Here is a 21,422-nt window from a genome sequence, read left to right on the forward strand (position 1 = left end):
TAATATTTGAGTTTATGACTAATGAACTTGAGCCCGAGAAAGGAAAACTAGATGGCTGGAGGGTTGTTTTCAAAAATGTCATATACTCACAAGTAAAAGACCTCATTGTCTTTGCCAGGTTGCAACTGAACCGTACAACCGAGACCCAAAGCGGCTCAGCAACATAAAAGCAGCCGAATGCTGCACCTGCATCCACAGATCATCACACTATTGTGGCATTTAAAGAAAAGGCCTCAGTCGAACACGCCCCCCTGACCTTCTCCAGCTAACATAAACTAATTAGGGTGACTCTGAAAGGAATGGCCTACCATTGGATTAATCAGCGTCCGCAGATCTAGACCAGGCAATCCTGCTCTGGCCTGTTCTCTCCTGAGACCCTCATTATCTCACGTTTTCAAAGGAGCACCGTGGCATATGGAAAGGGCTGACGGGGTGGAGAAATGGAGGAGGTGGTGGTGCAGGAAGGGGGCTTCCCCAGGTCCTCTCTTCTCACATTGGACTCAGAAAGGAAATGTCAAGCGTGAAGCTCCAAGAGTGGTCAGTACTGTTCAGTCCAGCGGGCAGCACAGAGGGGGCCTTTGTCCACCATCACTTAGCGCCAATTACAGCCCGTCAAAATAGTTTTTCTACTGTGGGGCGACGTGTTAATGGGCCCGGCGTTGGGTGTGAGGAGCGACCTTGTCCACACACACCAACCAGGGGTCAGGGGTTAATAGGGCCCTCTGATGTGGCGGATGAGATTTTGGCAACCTTTTGCTAGCAAGGGAATGCCAGGACAAAGCATGTAGAATGTGATACAATTAGGCGGACAGCTAGCCATCCTGAATAGAGTTGCTTCGTAGAAGTGGGATGGCTGCGTAAGCTGGGAGCAGATGGGCAGTCGTACGCTAGCCAAACAGGTGTCTTGGAAGGTCAGAACCCCTCTGAAATGCGTAAGAGGAGCCAGGTGAGGACACAAACAGCAGCCAAACTCGGCACTTTTTTTGAAGCGAGCAGCAATTAAAAATCCTGTTGAACAAATGACTGCTCTTCTGGACACAAAGAAAGTCCCTTTGTACTTGTGAAAAGGTCAGAGACCATTCCGCCAAATTTCCCATCCCAGTTCTGAACCAGTAGCTTGGCCCAAACAGCAGCAAAGCTCTGAAAGTGTCTGCTCAACAATATGAGAAAGTGAACTTGGCACGATTGGCGTCTGACCTATACTGTGTTTCCTGAGTTTAAGCAATCAGCGACTATCTGATGCTAGATAAAAAAAAAAATGTCCCGGCAAAATTAAATGTTCATAACACTGAATTGCTCTACGTGTGTTTGGTCTGGGCCTGTGTGCACAAAGCCAGGCCTCCATTTACACCATAAGTGTGGGAACCACACAAATGCTGAACTACCCATGGGCCCTGAGAAGGCTCGCAACACTCTGCCAGGGAGAGCTGGAGATTTTTTGTTGAAAAAACGACTCTACGCACACTGAGCAAATCCAACCACATGCAAGCCTGTGGGAACTAGCGGATGACATCCATCCGCATATAAGCACTCTCAAAATACTTTTTGGACTTATTTGTGTACAGTCCATTCCCCCTTACCCAATCCTCTTGGAAATGGCAGTGGTAATCTGGCCCCCAGCTTCATCTAGTTAATGTTGAAATAAAAGAGGTGATTGAACTTAGCCTCCAAATTGGATTTGTTTAATCTGCATCAAGTTTGAACATCCTGTGTAAACATAAGCGTGTGCAGATGCCGGAAGCGCCACGGCTGGAAACGTAAATGCCTATGGTTGACTTTGGCAGAGAATCAGAAGAGCAGAAGGGGGGAAAGGGGCCCGAACGGAGGCTAGAGAACTTCCATTGTTACGAGAGGGTCATGAGTAGATTGAAATTGTATAGATTGATTATGCGGGACATGATGGCAAGGATTAATAGAAGGCTGCAGAATAGCAATAGCCCGCAAAGTACAGACTTGATTATTTATTACTGTCATTAAATAAGATATTTCCAGTAAGCCCTTCACACTCAGAACCTCTGGGAACAGAATCTGCAACCTCTCATCATAACCTTTACACCAAATTCTACTTGGCCAAATGATGTGGAAGCAAAATTGAATAAACACAAACATCATTAAGAGTTCATGTGTTCCAGTTAAACAGCCCTTTGGTTAGACTCTCATTTCCTTAATGGCTTTGCAGCTGTATTTCACTCTTGTGTTAAGTCACAAATCATTGGCAACCAACATGGTTTCTTTTGCCTTGTTTTCATCAGAGATAAGTAAGAATATGACTTAGCCTTGATAGGATTTATTTGCCTTACAGCGAAGGCTGCACCCCTTCGAGACCAAGTCATTAAAGCGTGTGTTTTGGGGAAGGGAGGAGAAGTGAAGGTCACAAGAGGTTAATTCCAATCGCAGTGCCTCTGTGAAGCAGCATGACAGCATGTCTCCTCTGCTCAAAGATTGGATGAGTTCTTCGCTATCAGGCTGGCTCATACACAGATTGTGCAAGATTCAGCGTCTTTTGCTCGTAGACGCACTTTTTTCCTCTTCCTATAATAAACACTATAAAGTAGAAATTGTGCTTATTAATTAAAGAAGTTTGTGTGTGTAAAGATTTGTGTTTTTTGACAAAGTCTACTTCAGCATCCTAATTTTTTTATGTGATCTATCATATCTGATGTCTTGAAAGATTTGATATGTGATTGTGCTGCCCTCGTTCTTGCTCTTGTCTTTTGTTGTTTTCATTAGCATAAGCTGCCTCTTTATGACTTATCGGGGTATACACCTTGATCTCGAGGAAAGGAAAGACAACAAAAGGGACAAATGAAAGAAAGAGATGGAGACAAAAGAGTGTCTACAGAGCGGTGAAGACATAACAGCACAGAAAGAAAGTATTTGAAAAAGCGAGAAAGAATGCTGGACAGACGAAAAAATAAGAATGAAAAGAAGAAAAAAGAAAACAAAGACAAGCGAAAAAAAAAGAGCGAGATGTGGGCCATTCATAAGCAGACTTCTCCAAGGGATCTCAGGCCAGCACACCTGCTACTATTCACTTCAGAGGAAATAGACACTCTGTGGAAGAGAGGCTCTTGGCCTCGGGACAAAACCGCTGCAGCGCCAAATTAGAAACAGGAAGGACTGCGGGTAAGGCTCAGATTAAAAACGCACTCCCCACATGGACTCAATATACTGCAGCCCTGATCCCGCTCTGGAAACCCAAAACCCAACAGCACTATTTTATGTCCCAGTCAACAAAACGCCCGCTGTTTGCACAGTGACAGTATGGAGATTTAGTCCAATGTCAACCTTTGAATGTTGGTAAACTCTGGCCTTCTAAATGCTGCCCATTCTAATGAGGAAAAGACGTTTCTAAGTATGCTTACGGTATACTCAGGATGCTAATAGAGTATCGATCCCTCATGTCACAGCTGTGGATAGTGCATCACAACTGCATTGTCACCAAGACTCCTTCATTCAACACTTTTCATGGTACACTATGTTTTTAACATCATGGGGAAATAACCAGACGCCAAAGAAAAATTGAGGTGACCTCCTTTTCTCTTACACTCGCTTCTTTCTGGTCAGTACCATCTGTCAGCATCAGAGCCAGGCGATGTGATGCATACGAACACACCAGAAGGGAGGACACGGCACTCAGTTTCCCACAGACGACCATTAGAATAGCTAATGTTGTCAACAGGCAGCTAGCAAGAACTAATGATCCAGAACACACTCTATAAAGGAGTGAAACTAGCAAGAGGTCTGGGAATGTACCCGAAAAGGAAATGAATATTGATATATGCCTGCTGCCTTCCTCTTGCAACCCTTGACCTCAAACGGGTTTCTCCACTGCTTACGGGAGCTGTAAGGCATTTCCTGCCCATTCGCATACGTACACATTCAATCTGAGGGAGAAAAGAGCAAAAAAAAAAACTTCTTTCAGCCCAGGAAAAAGGAAAAAAGTATTCACTCATTCTCATACAATATTTCCATTTACTCATAGGCCTGTCCAAGTAGTGTGTTCCCCTCAATCTATCATTTTCACTGTGGTCACCGATGGTAGAAAAGCCTACTGTAATTATTCCTACAGATATTGAGGACATCTAGAGGTTGTTTCTCCTCACTGGAAAACAGAACTACTCGAGCTCAGTAAGTATTCACAGAAGGCTGTAGTGAATACACAAGGAGGGTGCAAGGAGGCAACCAAATGACATATTTGTATCGTAGAAAAAAAAAGAGAGAGCGAGAGAAAGCAAATGGGAAAAATATCACAATAATCCAGCTTTGGGACTGGATCCATGTTCCGACTGTTCTCTTCCTCCCCTGCCTGTTTGATGTGCCGTTCTCTTCCAAAAGCTTTTGCCTCATGGAGGAGGTCATCAGGAAAGCTATGAAGGGCCACATTCACCACAGGTCCTCTGACTGATGTCTGAGCCAGGCATGCTGATGGATGTACACACATAAACACACATGCGTACATACGCACATTGCACCAGATGTGGAGAGCGCGACTCCAAGAGGAAAACCTGCCATGACATCACCCAGAGGAGTGCAGGTGCAGGGCCGGGACAGGAAGTGAGTCACAGGAAGCTTGGTGAGGCAGAGTTTGCCATGCCAGTGACGGGCTGTGGGAGAGCAGGGCAAAGGACTGTGAGTTACACCTCGCTCTTGAACTGTCCAGGGCCCACAGCTTGCTGACATGTTGTTTACATGAACGGGCATCTCTTCCCCTCCCTCTACAATCGCATTAATCAAGATACTTTCAAAATAAATGGTATATTTTTTTCCCTATCTACCGCTGTGCTGGTAGTGCATTTGTCAGGTCTGTGTTAAGGCAGAGTGTCATTTTGAATAAGAATGCTGTTTTTATGGTTGATATAATTAATATACCATGCATGCACAGTGGTCACAATCATAAGAGCCTCCCTGAGGATTTTCTAACGTGCATCATTCCAGCAAAGATATGAGTGTCAGATGTAGCGTATGGACAGACAGATGGGTGGATGGAGGAAATGGTGTGTGTGTCCCTGACAATAGCAGCACAGTGGTTTATACAAAGCTTATTACTCTAATGAGAAAAGTGTGGGGGAATTGGTTTGTCCCATACCACCCAGCAAAGGAGAGTCTGTTTCCCCCGGTGCACTGCATCTGGAAGCAGCCTCCTGGTAATCTGCTCCGAGTACAAAAAGTTCAGCACCAGCGTGTTTTCAAAGACCACCAAGTGAGACCCTGAGCTCCTTAACAGGTCTCTTCTTATTGCAGCGGGTCAACTTGTTGCTCAGTGAACTGGGTTCCAGGCCCAGAAGTCCTCAAGGTGCTGCATCAAAACCCTAAAACCCCAAGGTTTGTGTTGTTAGGATTTTGTGGTCCTGAAATGTGAAGACATGTACTAAAGATGTCAACCTCATATAGCTCTTAAAGAGAAATGGTTGGTGTTTAAAGGCAGACGATGGCCTAACTGTCAGTTATGTTCTGTTTAATGCTGTAGATGTTTGTCATTATTCGCTGTGTGTTATGGGCTTTCATCTACTTTTCTGCTTTCGGACAAGACGGTTAAGTTCGGAGTTTTAAATTCATTCCCAGCTCTGAACGTGAACCTCACTGGTTTGAAGTCGTGTGCGTGGTAATGAATGAGATTTACTGTGTCTGAGATTGACATTTATTTTACGGACATGCTGGGGGATGTCATGTATCTCCCCTTTGATTGATCTCTTCACTTCCTGTTACAAAGATGGAGGCTGCTCTCGGTAGCCGCACAGCCGCTTTCAAGCTCGCTGCATAGGCGACGCCCTTCGGCAAGGTTCCAGGATCAGCCGGGTTTACCCTTTAGCCCAAACCTAACTGTAACCATCAGAGGAATAAGCACAGCTCTGACCTTAGATCAGTGTCTGGAGGCAAATCCATCCTTGAGCCTGTTAGCTCATATGTCTCCCATATGCAACTCCTTCCTGTATCCTCTGTGGAGATGTGCCCACAAAGTGCAAGGTACACATCTTGAACTCCATTCCTGTTTGATTACAGTTTTATGAAAGAACAGCCCTAAATGTCAGGAGAATTAACAACGTCATCAATAACTGCGACCGCTTCTCACTGTATTAAATATCAGTTAAAAGCAGAGATAGCGAGCGTGATATTCGCTGAAAGAAAGAAAAGCAATTCTGATGTTTTTCTGATGCTGAACCCCATCATCACACGATAAAAAGTTTTTGTTATTTCAGTAAGTATGTTCTCCAGAGTATCATAATAGTGCAGGCTTCTAACTCTACTTTAGCTTAGCATAAAATTATTCTGCTGTGAGAATTGGGCGATATAATGGGCTACTCCACTGAGTCCTTGCCAAAGGTAATGATTTCAGCATGTCACTCAAGGCCAGCTCCATTGTAATTGCATGGATGATTAGCTCTTACAGTAATGGTAGTAGCAGCACATGGTTAGGAGCAAGCAAGCAAGTAGTTTTGAGTGAGGTTCATTCATATTGCATGACTTTTAAAACGCGAAGGAGCCGTATTTAAAGCAAAAGTAGTGGCTCATATTGGCAGATAATCTCTAATTTACATGCGGATATAGAAAATGCATGTATGTAAAAGCAGCATCATCCGTGCAGTCGCTCTGGAAAAGTCATTTCCATATTTGCTCTGCTCCTGAATCTGTGGACGGCCGTCCGTTTGATGTGTTCAGAGCTGCTGCACAGATGCCAAAGTCTTCGCTATGCTGGACGTCATTTCACTGGCTGTTCTCGGAACACAGAAAAAACACCATGTGCACCACCTCTAAAATTAGTGTGCGCAGCACATGAAGAAGAAAAGATCCAAACTTAGAAAAGACTCTGAAGTGGCCGCTGTCTCTCTTCGCTTCTCTAAATTTTTGTGTCCCACCTTGGCGCGGAGCCAGTCGAGATCTCATGAGCCCTCTGTTTCATCAAAGATACACGGCACACCGCATACTTTCCAATTCTGGACCAGACAGAAATCTGGAAAACTGATTTTATAGCCCTTACAATTTTGGTTGTTTGGAGTTGCAGATAGTTTTGGTTTGGTTTGCTGAGCACCAAACAAAATGAATGATCCCTGCCATGCAAGGAGGTTCCAGCTCCCAGTTTTATGCTCATCAGTTGTGCGGCTGCTCTGTTGTGTGTTTGTGCATAAACAAAGTCTGCAAAGGACACCTTAAACTGATTTGCCAGATGTTCATGGAGAAGGAAAAGGGAAAATCTGTTCTCTGAGAGTGACTTCGCAGAGGTCTGTGTAGCAGGTGAAGAGAATTCTGCCAAGATCACATATTTCACATATGTGCTTTTTATAACTTAATCATGAAATTCGCAGTCACACACAGACCCGAATTTTAGCTCATTATCAGCACGATCACACAAACAAATGGATGGATCTTGAATGTGCATCAATAAAATACAAAAATGGATTCTGAAACACAAACTCGTACTCGGTTGCAGCCGGTGGCTGACCACACTTGAAGCCACTGGCCTGTGATGACGTGATGAGCCTGGAAGTTAGTCAGTAAGGGTGGAGATAATAGACCTTTATTGCTTTGACCCCTGACCTCTCATTTAGAAGTGGTCCCTTAGGAGCTGTCTGATACTAACATGACTCTAAAATGAGCTCCTCCCCCCCCTCGTCCGCCTCAGAAGGTGGCCAGCTCATACTAGTTCGGCTGGGATGGGGTGCAGTAGGGGAGTTACAGGCATGCTGCCCATGTGTCACCCACACTGGGAGCAGTATTTCCACCCAACCCAATGAAAGGTTTATGAACTCTAACTATAAGGGCACTAAATCTAACACTTTTCTTTTCAAAAAGCAAATATTTTTCACATCCTACCTAGACATTTCTCCTGGAGCTCAAGAAAGAAACTTTTCGGAGATTTTCAGTGTTTAGATTTATCAATCGTGCATAAGTGGGCTAGCTAAGTGACTTCCTTCTAAAGGTCCATTAGTGTCGTGCTGCTGCTGCTGGCAGAGGTACGTGCGGTTCATGTGGAGGGTTGTGGTGTGGTGGAATCCACGGAGGAGAAATGGATATCAGATGGGAGCAGAAAGGGTGGAGATGCAAGGTAGAATCCAATAACACATGCAGAAGATTAAATCTGAAATGCTGCCGGGTGTGTTTGCGTGTGCGTGCGGTTACGAGTGCATGTTTGGGAGGGTATAATCCAATTAAACGGTTGCATCATCTCGAGCAGATGGACACCCTTAGAGGATAAGAATAGGTGAACGGACACGATCTGCGGCTCGTGGAAAAGAAAAAGTGGAAAAAGAAAGCGACATTTCTGTGTTTTTACATCCCGTAAATAAAATCTCACGCCTGCTTCTTAAATGTTTTGATTTACATCTCCTATATAAGTAACAAGCGTATCTTTGTTTGACGCACATTTGTTTTTGAAGAGAAAAAAGCCCACCAGGAAACCCTTGAATAGATGATTGAAAAAACAACCGCGTTGGTTTTCCATGCGAGCGTAAGCATGTGTCTGAGATTGAAAACCAACATTCCACGGTCCCAATGTGCGCTCACATAAAAACAGTCTATTTAGAGCATTTTGAGCTGCCTTGTGATCCCTCCAAACCCTTTCTAATGCAAACACAGCAGAAAACGCAGTCAGTCAAACTCACTTTTTCATTATCTGATCTGTTATTGTGGCTACACTATAAATTCTCATCTATTCTTTATGGAGCAGTTTTGCTTTGCGTTTGCTTTAATCTAGATGGAGCATTGTTTCTTTTATACTAACGTTGCAGTATAAAGAGCCAGCCGCGCTCATTGTCTTTGTGAGGAGACCGTGTCTCTTGCGCTCTTTTTCGGGTCAGTGTTTGTGTCCTTTGCTGCTGCTGCTGCTGTTTTGTGAAACATTCGTTTTTTTTTATTCAGTGCTGAAACACATTAGAGCCTTCTGACTCAGAGATGACAAAGGAAGGCAGCCAAACTCAGAAGTGGGAAGAATCTGTCTGAGCATGTGCAGTATGTGAACAGGTGCAGGTGTGTGTTTGTTTGTCTTCGTTAATTAAAGTGCCAACAGAATCTTTCCTCTTTTTTTTTTTCTTGGTGAAGGTCTGTTAGTGTGTCTGTCTCAAATCTCACTGTAAATAAACCTCGTGCCCTGTCAGACCTTCCACAGAAGGGCTGCAGTTTCACTTTTTTCCCCCTCCATTTGATAATATTGGTCGGGAGCAGAATAAACATAGACGTTAAGAGAATCTTCCCAGGGATCCATGCAGTGACATGTAAGGCATTAAAAACACGCTCTGTTTTTATAAGCCTCCCGTGGGCATGTAAATTGTCTGTGACCCTACAACGTGCTACATTTCATTACGCCAGTGATCCTATCGCTTTGCCTTCAAAACCTCCATTGTTGTTGGTCTCCGACAGTGTTGGGGAGTAACGGAATACATATACCGCCGTTACGTATTTAAAATACAAAATATGAGTAACCGTATTCCGTTACAGTTACCGTTTAAAAAGGTGGTATTTAGAATACAGTTACTTTGTTGAAATAAATGGATTACACGGCGGTACTTCCCTGTTTCATATTGTGGCGGGTCAGGACTGTTTGGGTTTTGTTTGACAGCTACGTTCTGTTGTTCCAGGCAGCGTTACGGTTGCCATGGTTACAGGGTGACGCTCTCTCTCTGCGTGTTTCCTGGGTGAGAGAGGCCTTTTTGTTGTTGTTGTGCTAAGCTAATAGGCAGAATGCTACCGGTATAGCTCTAAAGAATGTAGCATCATGGGCAGTGTAGTCCGTGCTGCAGGGAGAATGGACTGCCATACACGTTATGTGTCTGAGCGAGGGAGGGAGAAAAAGGAAAAGTACGAGCTGTCATCGAGCAAAAACGGGAGCTGGAAGCATGTAAATATAATAATAACCACTGCAGCCAAGAAGACTGCCTGACGAGCCCAGTTGTAAGTAAGCTATTAAGACTCGACTGTACACCGTGTTCGTGTTTTCCTCCAAAAACAATAAGTTCTGTTGGAGCAGCCTTTCAACGCCTCTCTCTGTCTCTCGCTAGCAAAGTTGACCCAGACAACAAAGCTAGTTTTTGGCTACGAGCCCGACACAGAACCCACCGTATTAGCCAGAGGTCCCTTTACTACGGTTCGGAGCCGCGGACCTTCAGTAACAGTAATAAATCACAGCAATTGTACATTCATGTAGTTGTAAACAGCATGATAATATATTAAGTAATCCAAAGTATTCAGAATACGTTACTCTCATTGAGTAACGTAACGGAATACGTTACAGAATACATTTTGGGGCATGTATTCTGTAATCTGTAATGGAATACATTTTAAAAGTAACCTTCCCAACACTGGTCTCCGATTACTTTTAGCAAAATAGTTCAGTGCTTGGTTTGCAATCAGTGAAATATAAGCTTCTTGTCACGCGTTACGTTTTCGCAGGTAATTTCTGTCAGAAGCCGATCGTGCAACACTGGAGTGACCACGGGATGTTTTTTTTCACGATAAATACACATTATTTATTTACAAATAAAGTGGTTATAATAGAAATAAATACAAAATAGAAATCTGAGCATTATACTTCATGTGGTATTGCACCCATTTCAAAATGTACATCGGAAATACATTTTCAAAACCAGTAAAGGAATATTCCTTTGATTAAAATATTTATTTTTCCCAACCTTATGTAGACATAAATATATTCATATATAGTTTCTTCTTCTTCCGCAATAGCTCTGTTTTCTGTTTCTTTCATATAAATAAATGTCTTCATTGGGAAACTGGGTGTCCATGATAACCTCTGATCTCTTTCTGCCTCTTGTGCCCGCTCGCTCTTTTCTATCCGTGCCGCCTGTTTCTCACCGGCAGCCGCATCCCTCCACCACCATGTCTTGGTAGTTTTTCAGGATTACTTTCTCAAATTCGTCCAGGTAGAGCAAAGAAATGGGGCTGAGGTCAGTGGGCACACAACAGGCTCTGGGGATGTTCGAGTTGACTGAGTTGACAAGTGTCTGCACAATGGCGTGGTTAGTAGAATTGAGGTGGTCTGCTAGGGGGAAAGGACATTCCCCCTGGCAATAAAAGGCATGGTAGCCAGGGGGTGCCACTATCCACTCATTCCAGCCCACATCACTGAAGTCCACGTACAAGGCATGCCTCTTGCAGCTTGCCTTGTGCTGGTGCTTCCTACGTTGTTTGCGGGGTGCTGCTTGCCTTTTTTCCCGTTTGTGGAGCACTGAGCCCCCGCGGCTGTCGTGGCCATATGTCACAAGCAGCGGCCGAGCCTGAGGCCACGAGTCCTGGTCCTGGTGTAGCGACCGGCTCACCCTGACATGTCTCCTGCGTCTGTGGGCGTCCTTGCTGTCCATCTCCCCCTCCTCTGGGTGAATCACCTCCACCAAGAAGCCGTGATTGTGGCCATTCCCAGAGGTCCAATGAGATATAGCGGGACTGACGTCAAAGCTTTCCCAGCGACTCAAAGAGTCCTGCACCATTCGAGTGTCCAGCAGACGTAGTAGAGGTTCCTTGCCCTGAGTGGCAGGAACTCCAAATATCTCATAAATGTTGATACGATGGAGGCCGCTAGCAGGAGTACTGTCACTAATGCTGCTTTCGGTGGGGCTTTCAGATCCCATGACCTGATCCCTGTAAATGCGTAGCTCTGCAGAGGTGATGAGTTCCTCATTTGGAATAGAAGTGAGATTAAAGTAGAACTGCTGTGTCGTTTTGCCTTTTAGGCTGGCCAGGGCCTCCATAGACTCTGCAAAGGACAGAAGAGAGACAACCATAGGGTAAGGATCAAGCCAAGAATTTATTAATTCCATACATGCCTAAGAAATAACATCGAGTGGATCTAGTATATGGATCCAGCCAAGCTACCACGTGGTTATGTGAGCGATTGCATGCGGTTGCATAACAGGTATACATCATATATTCGCGCTTTGCATGTATGACTCAGTGTAATAGCAGGGAAATGCTCATGGGGATGTAATACAGGGATTAGTGTCATGCTCATAAATTCACCTGGTTAAATGTCAGAAGATCAAAGCAGTGCGCTTCCATCTATCGATAAGATCAAACACGCTAGTCGGCCAGACTTTAAATGGCTCATTTGCACTGTGAGAATTGGCTGCTGCAAAATATTTTCATAAGTACACATGAAAAAAAGTTGCACCATATACTGACTTCATCAAAAATGAGAATGGCCAGAAGAAAACTAGAAAGGCCAACTGTTGCGTCAACATTTATTTATAGTGTAGATGTTGCCATCACTGGAGTATTTCTTTTATGCGTCAAGGTATTAAATTTAATAACTAATTCTGAAATTACAAGGACTTAAGTTACAATTAATGTGACGATAATAAAAGACAAATGGAAAGTAGAGTATATATAAGCTGTATACAGTTAAGATCTTTGTATACCCCTCTATAGTGTACAGTAAATGACAGAAGTCTTAGTAAAAGCTACAATTTTCTTTGAGGCAGCCCTCCCACTTTGAACTCTTACTTTATGAAGATCACAGATGATGTATAGACACACTTTTTAATCTGTTTGGTGCAGCGCCGTAAACACAAACTTTGAACTCTTTGCTTTTTCAAAGGAGGTATTTAGGAAATTCCACCATCTCATCCTAAATCTCCCTCCAGAGGCACAAAGACCTCAATTAGGCCCATCACTCCTTATTTGATGTGGGAAAGCCCCCTGTCTCTTGTTCCCCCTCCTCTGTCCCCAATCCCTCTCTTTCTTTCGTTCCTCAGCTCCCAAATCCCCCTTTCCCTCTGTTCTCTTAGCCCCAAATCCTCTTTTCTTTCTCTCTCCTCCTCTTTCACGTCTTCCTCGATTTCTTTCTGCAACAATATTCTCACTCTCTCTCGTTTTCTGTTCTTTGAGGTTTGGCTATGTGAACAAGTCAGGGCCTGTCACAAACGTGTGAACCACAGATATGAGTGTATCAACATTCCTAATTTCTTTTTGTGCTGCATGCCAAAACATAAGATAAAGGCTAATGCTGGGTCATTCATCAGAGACGTGTCTCTGGCAGCCACTTCCTGTGTAGTAGTGGAAATGTTCTATTTGGCATGGGAAATGGTTATTTTTGAAAACTGATAGCAGTGAAACTAATTATCCTAGTGAAATGAATATCAGGCAGCAGATGTGATGAATGATTAGAGCAGTTTGCTTTGATGTGCTGCGTTTACATCTGTAGATACATGCTTATTATATGCAGCAGCCATCAATTGCGTGTCTCTTGACGTGGGAAGATGAACAACCCAGCAGCTCTGTTAGCACGGGATGAAAGGGCTGGGGGGACGTATGTAAACACAGCCTGAGCGCATTCGTAATGGCCAGTGGTGTCAAGGTGTGTTGGCCGGTTGCAGAGGTTTCCAGTAGCTGGCTGGGGGCAGTCGCTCAGCCCAGCTGCCCAGGCCATGGTTGTTTGTAGTGTGTCGGTGTAGCCACTTGGTGTCATTGCACTAGGCCTCTGGAGAGCACCCAAGCAACCACTCAACCACCCCTCTGACTCACCCCTGATGGAAACTTCCCCAGTTAAACACTTAGAACTCTGTATGAGGACTCTGTGTAGAGCCCCTATGGACACAGTAACTTGTATGCTTTGACAAATGGAACATAGACCTTAAGATGGTAAATGGTGATAAAGCATCACTATATGTTTGACAGTAAACACTGTAGTGTTTCATTTTTATCATGCGTGAGTCATTTTAATATAAAAGCCAGGTACAAAAGACAATATAGCCTCGGATCAATAGAATATAAGTAAACCATCATTTTTATTTTCTCAGCTGCTGTTTTTTAAGTTATAAAAGTCCACTTTATTTGTAACTCTGTGCGAACATCTGTGTAGCTGTTGAACTTAGTGCACCTCATCCAGGATTTAGTGCCAGTCTTATATATATATGAGCAGCATATGTTATCTTTGAAGTGCAGCGAACTTGAACTGAAACACTAAATTCAACAAGCAGCACCGTATCCACCGTACAAACTAAGTGAGCAATTATAGTGTTATTGGAACATGCGTAATGGCGCACTGCACGGGCACAACGGGGATTTGGAAAGACGAATAAGGCGGGTACCCCCCCTTCTTTTTTTTTTCTTCTTTTTAACCAAGAACTAATTTCAGTCTTGTTAAAAATGACTCAGAATTCAGTCTGACACGATGACTTTGTCATAATGCGTGTTAGTATAATGTCATGTCGTGCGTTATTGAAGTAACAGGGTGATGACTATCACCTGCGCAAAGGCACACCGCCCTTTATCCTGCTCCTGTGGTGCGTGTCTGGAAAAACTGTTTTCGGAGCCCACGCAAACACCATCAATTATTAAGAAACAAATTACTCCAGGGATACCACCTCCCTTGATGTTTTAAAACCTCTGACAGCAGCCCCAGGGGGATGTTCGGTTAAATGTTGCATCACAACATATGTGAGAGGTAATTAATTGCGCAGGAGATGCTTGTTTGTAAGTCGCGTTACTGAGTTTTAGGCAATCCCGAGCGTATTTAAGAGTAAGTTGTAACTTAGACGCGTGTCACCTGTAAATGACTAAACCTCTATAAAACAGCGAAGACTCTGAAGTTCAGTCTTGACGCACTGAGTCATGTTTAAATATAGGTTTGGGTTGTCTGAGAGAGCCGAGAAGCTTCCCGGCTGACAGGTAAAGGTATGTCACTAATACATACCTTCATGGTGAAAGCTTCTAATCGTGTTGGCCTTGCTGGCGGCTCTCTCTGCGTGTTTCCCCATGCTCTTGGGTCGTTTGGTGCTATGGTCTCCGTTTGCTGAATGCATACGGTAAAGGTCCACCATATACTGCGGCACCACGGCTTGCTTACTCGGGGTCGGCCTGCGCCCCAGTCCAAACACATTGAGAAGCCGAAGCTCAAAGTCGTTGAGGAAGCTCTCTGACTGCTCTGGGGTCTGCTTCCCGGATTCGCTGTATTTCCTCCGGCCGACCTCGGGGATTAGTCCCGTAGCACCTTCCAGCAACACCTGAGCGAGCAGCAGTACCATGAGAGAGCGGACCACGGCGACCATGATCAGTCAGTCCCTGTGGAGAAAGTTGATTTCTGTCAATACACTGGCGCTGAGGTATTGACATGAGGTAGACGCGGCAGGGACCTCACTGCAGCATTCCCTAAACTGTGTGTGATCCCCCTACACAGTCGGAACGATTGAAGGAAATCAGGTTAAAAGGGAAGACAACGCTTCACTTTGAAGTGGGTAAAAAGAGAGAGAGAGCGAGAGAGAGACCCCCTCCGGCAATATAGCGCGTCAAAGCTGAAAGAGAAGTTTGGTCTTAACATGAAGTGATACATGAAAATATCAAGGTGAAGAAGCTCTGAAAGAGAAGAACAAAAAAAGCGAGGGACTGACTCAGAAAAAACAAATCAAAGGGTTTGCGGAGAGAGATCAGACAAAAAAGTCTCCAATTAGAGGAGATAAGAAATCACGTTAGGAGAGGTGATATGAAAAAAGAAATGCAAGTCTGTGTAGCCCGACAGATCACAAGAAGCATCAAAGAATACAGTGAAGGGAAACGGGTTAGTATGCACAGCAGCAACAGATGCAACCAGACGGTGTTACAAGCGTCTGTTTGCAGGGGCTTTGACGGTCGTGTGTAATCATAAGGGATAGAGTTACTTCAAGAGGCTCGCAGGTGTTAGATCTGACGTGCGTACCAGATGTAGCCCGGGACAGGACATCAAAAAACATGAAAAACCTAAGCATCATCTGAGCAGCACGACTTCCAAAGAAACGACCTTTTTTTCTCTTCTTCTTTTCATAGTTTTCTCCGTGTGTAGGAGAACGCTTTAACTTTTACGCACACACCCTATAATCACATATAAACCAAGAACTAGCAGGGAGGGGGGTCACTTAGAAAGTAAGCTTTTCCTCGTGTAGCAAGTTATTGTACAAACATTTCATTTTTTTTGTTTTACGCCAATTAAGTACTTTAAGCGTTTATTAAAAAGAAAAAAAAACCGTGAGTTTTTATTTTACCTGACGAGAAAGCGCTGTGTCCGGTCGTCGTTCCACCTTTGGGCTCCGATAAATTCCACATTAATTCGTGTTTAATCCACGTTGCTTCTCCTTGGGGGACCAAAAACAGCCCATAGCCTTCGCCGATCGCCTCTCACACATATTATCACCAGCTGCGAATCGGGTTAGGTCTTGGTCAGTCCCGAAAGGAAAAAAAAATTATGTGAATTCTACGAGGAAACGGCTTCGCGTAGGCATAACCGATCTAAGTATAAAGAAGCTTCTCTGAACATCTTTACCAGCGAACAGCTGCCTTCTGCTAAAACTGAACTTTTCTGCGAGAGAGAGAGAGAAACAGGATAAGCGGACCTTTAAGTGTCGCTCTTTTGGACCTTGTTGCTACGAGTTGGAGAGCGCGTCGCCTCTCTTCTGTGCGCCGCGCTGGAGTGTTTGAATTGATTGTTGCCTTCTCTTCCACCAGCGCTCTTTTTGTCGTAGTGATGTCACTAAGGGGATGTCAATCATTTGTCCACAATAAAGCACCTCCTGCGGACCTCTACCCCTGAGGCTCCAAATGTTTTCATGACTGAAAGGCTTGGACATGTAAAATCTCCTTCCCCCCCCCTACCGACCCTCATTATACATCATTGAAATGAAAACGAAACAAGAGACAGAAGAAATAATAAAGTCAAGAGCAGTTAAAACCATGCTGTTGTTTTTCCAGATTTTTAAATGCTTTTTAGTTGCATCAAAATGGCTTTTGACAGTCCCTAGATGGTTTAATACTCATGTGAATTTGACCACCCCTGAGCAATAACATGTCAGCTCCTGCTGTTACATAAACACATTTTTGACCAGTGGTGTTAATGGCTGGATCAAAAATGTTTAGTTTTTGGATTAAGTCTAACAGATAATGGGCTTATAACTTGTTGCTTTAGTGGTTTCAGAGGATTAGATGCTGCAAAGTGACTGTCACATTCTCCTGCCAAACTTCACTTTGTGTGAATGTTTGTGCATGTGTGACTTATTCACGCTTCCCCACTGGCTGCATTAGGCTTTTTCATTCTTTCCAGCTCGCAGCGCTTTATCAATATATCTGTGGCAGCTTTGGCTGCAAGAATCGCTGTCTTATACTTCAGTACTGCGGAGGAGCCAAGTGATAAAATCTTGTAAGAAAAAATTCCCAAGAAGGCAGTAATGTTTTCACTAAGTTTATAATTTAGAGTTCACACAAAATTGCATCTTAAAAAGGAAGACCGGTTAAGCGAAGCATGTAAGCGCACCGGTTTGATTTGACTTTTCTAGGAAAAGTACTTGGTTCTTTTGTGTAGCCGTTGAAAGCACACATGGGTAAGGGAAATTTTGCTGCTTTGTTTTTAGCCTGAGGGGTGGTAGTCAGTAGCATTGGTGTTTATGTGATCTCCATAAAAATAGCCCCCACTGAGTTCCTCTGCTCTTATCCATTAGGTGATAATGGTGGCTGTGTTTGGCCCAAAGCACACTGATTTCTTCGCAAGATAGCGAGAGATTAAATCCCACAGCGATCACAAGATATTTGTCTTCTTTTAGGACAGTAATATTTTATCAGGGATAATCCTGGATCATCCACTTAGCAATTAAAACACAGCAAGGCCAATGAGTGTGTTCTGCTGTCTGAGTCACAGCGCTCCCTTTCCATTTCTTTGCTGCGTCCAGAACTTTAGAGTTTAACTTTTTTGAGGTGCTGAATCTAATTAGCTTCTCTGAAATCTACTTAGCTTATTTGGATCTTATTATTGTTTTGATAATGTATTTATTCATCAGAATCGGCAAATGGTGACAGATTGTGATGCAGTCTTTTTCATGGACTTTAGTTCTACTACAGGTCATTTATTCATAAAGATTTTCTCCATTGTTATGTTAATCTGCTGGCAGTTGGGTCTGTGTTGTTGCCAAAATACCACTTGGTAAACCTAGTGCTCTAAACCCAAATCCAGGTAAAAGCTGCATTCAGGCTGCTGTAGATTGCAGGATAAGTCCTCCCACAGCAAGCTGTGAGCATCTTTAATTACTCGAGTGACAGGATTAGAAACAGAGGGCCTTATCTGATTATTTGTCCATCTTTTTCCTTTTCGTAGGCATTTTTGTGGTTTCACTAAATGATCATGTCAACGTTTGTGTGTGTTTTAAGGGCATGGACATGCATAAATTGTGTGTGTGTGTGTGTCTTTCCTTTGGCTCAGCTTATGTCAGGCCAGTTCTGAGGAATGTGCCAAGCCAAGGCTGTTGAGGGACTTGATCAGTGATGCCCAGGGTGGTTTGAGAAGATCTTGTGGCTCTGACACTGTATATGTCATTGCTTATCATATCGCTGCTGATCTAATTACATGCTGATTGAAAGAACAACATCACAGAATGAAACCCTCACGGCCAGAGAGGGCGGGTAGAGATATGCTATCTCAAACTCAAATGAACGACCTACTGAGAGAGTTTCTGAGAGCCTTAAACTTCGACTTAGCCAGACACTATTAACTCAACAACCACCACTAATGGCATGCTTATTTCTTCTAGCAAGTATCTGTTTATTTGTGATTGTAGTAAATATTCCTTCAAAGTTATGGAATCAAATTCAAGGTCATATGTGCTCAAATGGCTCTCTGCTGTCTTAAAGACCTACATGCACTGCTGTGCTGGTTCCACTGCTTATAGGAAAAGGAAAAACAAGCATGTGAGCTGTACAGAGTTTCCCACATGTATGTTTAGCTTCAGCCCCATGCTTTCCTAATATATATGTTTTATTTCTTTAAAATACGTAAAATCTTGGAAAAGTCCCTCTCCAGACATTTATTAAAATCCAAAGAACTCACGTAGCTTCATCGCATTTAAATGTTCAGAAGCTGTTTTTTTGAAATGAACATAAACCCTTATGCAAAAAAGGGCTTTCCCTAATTTAATATGCATATCAATATTGGTCCATGCCTGCTCCCTCATCCTCTTTCCACTGGATCTGTGAGCTTCACTCATAAGTTCTCTTGCAAAATGAAGGAAAACATAGGTCCAGTTGTTAAGTAGTAGAGGAAAACCCGCTGCTTAAACTGTAAATCAGGAGGTCCAGGATAAAGAGAAGGTGCTGTTCAGCAGGTCAACAGTTGGAAAAAGTCAGAAATCGAGTGACAGTTATTAGTTAGTAGCAGTCTTTTAGCTGTAAAACTAAACTAAACTAAATGAAACCGTCTCTCCTATATAGACGTTATGCATGTTGGACTCAAATCATATTCTGTTATTAAAGATAAGGTTGTCACTTCTATTAGTCCCCAGCCTGTAAGTTGGAGGGATTGGTTCCTAATGTGGGTGTTAGCACATCTGTGTCCATGAGGGTTGATTTGGGTCTAAGTGATCTACATTTTTGTGACATCTTTGGAAACTTTGTATTATGTAAACTGTAATTGCAAGGTGGACTTCAATGGGCTTCACAGAAGTACAACAGCAATGACTACATGTCCACAGTGTCTCCAGCTGCCCATGTCCACAGCAGAGTAAAGTCGTTGCTTTAAACCTGGCTTTCTAAATCCATGCTTTAAAACCTGTCATTGCAACACTGCACTCTTTATCTCACTCTCTGGTGTGCCCTGGTGTGCCTTCTAGCATATAAAAACATCACATTGGCATTTTAACAAGGTTGAAAAAAGGTTTTCAGAAAGTAACATTTCTAGAACCTGCAGGTACAAAGCAAATAAACACAATTTCAAGCCTAAATTTCCCTGATTTTTTTTTTTTAAGTCTGCAATGACCCACAGGCAGGTCAAAAACAGTGCTGTGGAGCATCTGTCCATCCTCATAACAACAATTTAGCTATAGACTGTTGTTATCAGATTAAACTGGTGGTCTTGGAAATCCTTTTGTCCCAGTCGTAAGGACTAATATGACCAGTCTCTGATCCGACCCCCGAGGCCTTAAGTCTGTGCTTAGAATCAACACAACTGAAAATTCCCAGACTCACAAACACAGTCGCACAATCACCGCATTGTCCCTGGTTTGTGACATATTTTCTCTCTTTGAGTTAAGAGTTGTTTTTCCCCAAATTCTATATAAAAACGACTGCCTTTGTTTGACAAACGGACGGTAATATAAGGCTAAAATTCAGGTTAGACTGGATGAAATAGCGAGTTTAGGTTTGTGTTATAAAACCCCGAGACACCCACATGTACAAATGATACATTATGTAATCATTTAAAAGTCATATTTCTTATTGTTATGCTCCATTTATCATTCAGCTTTGGGGGGAAATCTTCTTTTCTAACCAGAAACATAATATACAGTAAAACACCAACATGTACTTTTGCCTCATCTAATAGATGTATCTTTTTTATGGAAACTCCCTTATGGCAGAACAATGTGTAATACATGTCACTTTTAAAGAAAGTATAATGAATGTATTGACGGGGAAATGTTTGAGGTTATTTGAGAGAGATGAGGATAGTGGTGTTTTAACACATAGATCCTGTCAAAAAACGCCAGAAGAAGACATGGCTTATTGTCCTCACTACGGTGCTGTACATGCTCATTTGTTGTCCCGTGGATGTGTCTGTCTGCACATGTTATGGTGGATGTGGACGGCGCAGCCTTCTCTTGTCATCACGCACATTCCACAAGTAAGGGGGCAGACAAAGCCCCGAGATGACACTGCAGATCTAACTATTAGCCTTTCACCTGCTGTTAACAGTAGCTTGGCTAGACACAGGGCCTACATTCCTCTGCCTTGATGTAGCCAGATGTAGTTTTAACAGACTGTATGTGTGTCCCCAGGGAGATAATCTTCAGAGATGTCGTTTGAAACCAGGAAACAATTTGTTGTTATGACTCATCCCTAATTCAACTGCGAGGCAGTGGCGTCTTTTTCATTTAGAAACCAGTAATATCTTCATCAGTCCACGTGTTTGACAGCAGAAGCGCGACTGCTGCGCTACGCTAAGCACGTGCACATGGTGCATGAAAGAGATTGTGGCAAAATGGGACACATTTCAAATAGGTTTGTCCCAAAATGGAAACCCACCAAGGTCAGAGACGGCCAGCTAGAAAGCCAGAGTCAATATTTATGGATACTGAACATGTGGCACGCTTCTCTACCCACTAATTTGAGCAACAAGTCCACCTCCAGATTATACGACCTCTCAGAGATCACAAGAAAGGGTCCAAACCTCGCTCGCATGGTTCAAATATTGAGAAGTACGCTGAGGTTGGTCGCACACAAGAAGCTGTGCGTAATTTAGCAAATTGGCAGAGTGTTTATTTGTTTGTGACTTAATTTCCTGTGTGAATAGGGTGCAAGGAAGTTTTGATCAGCGAATCGTGGTTGCTCCTTCATCCACAGAAGTTGTTGCTATTTTAGATATTATAATTATTGTATTGTGAAATCACTTTGGGCTGGCTTTTGTCAAAAAACAACAATAAAAAAGACTTTTACACTCAAATCCTCCAACATAAGTCTAAGAAATAATGTATTAT

At 43.3% G+C, this 21,422-nt stretch overlaps 1 protein-coding gene and 1 long non-coding RNA gene across 3 annotated transcripts in view; one reads left to right on the forward strand and one right to left on the reverse strand.

Annotated features, from left to right (window-relative positions):
• LOC146501347 (uncharacterized) overlaps nucleotides 1–21,422 on the forward strand; it is a 44,168-nt gene that overhangs the window by 14,121 nt on the left and 8,625 nt on the right. The window contains exon 3 of one of the 2 annotated variants that reach the window (XR_014869528.1): nucleotides 11,679–11,732. This is a non-coding gene — a long non-coding RNA (uncharacterized LOC146501347). Of the gene's footprint in view, nucleotides 1–11,678; nucleotides 20,209–21,422 lie in introns of those variants that run through there. The other variant, XR_014869527.1, reaches the window with a different exon arrangement.
• bmp2b (bone morphogenetic protein 2b) lies at nucleotides 10,470–16,091 on the reverse strand. Its single transcript, XM_085133692.1, has 3 exons — nucleotides 15,960–16,091; nucleotides 14,639–15,006; nucleotides 10,470–11,701 (listed from the first exon to the last, which is right to left on the reverse strand). The coding sequence occupies exons 2-3, from the start codon at nucleotides 14,991–14,993 to the stop codon at nucleotides 10,800–10,802; spliced, it is 1,257 nt and encodes a 418-aa protein (XP_084989818.1). The 5' UTR covers nucleotides 14,994–15,006; nucleotides 15,960–16,091; the 3' UTR covers nucleotides 10,470–10,799.

The sequence above is a fragment of the Neolamprologus multifasciatus genome, chromosome 15 (assembly GCF_963576455.1).
Source record: "Neolamprologus multifasciatus chromosome 15, fNeoMul1.2, whole genome shotgun sequence".
NCBI classification, from domain to species: Eukaryota; Metazoa; Chordata; class Actinopteri; order Cichliformes; family Cichlidae; genus Neolamprologus; species Neolamprologus multifasciatus.

Coding starts and splice junctions, on each gene's coding strand:
- bmp2b (XM_085133692.1), bottom strand. CDS start 14,993: ATGGTCGCCGTGGTCCGCTCTCTCATGGTACTGCTGCTCGCTCAGGTG. Junction 11,702..14,638: donor TAGAAGCTTTCACCATGAAG/GTATGTATTAGT, acceptor TGTCCTTTGCAG/AGTCTATGGAGGCCCTGGCC.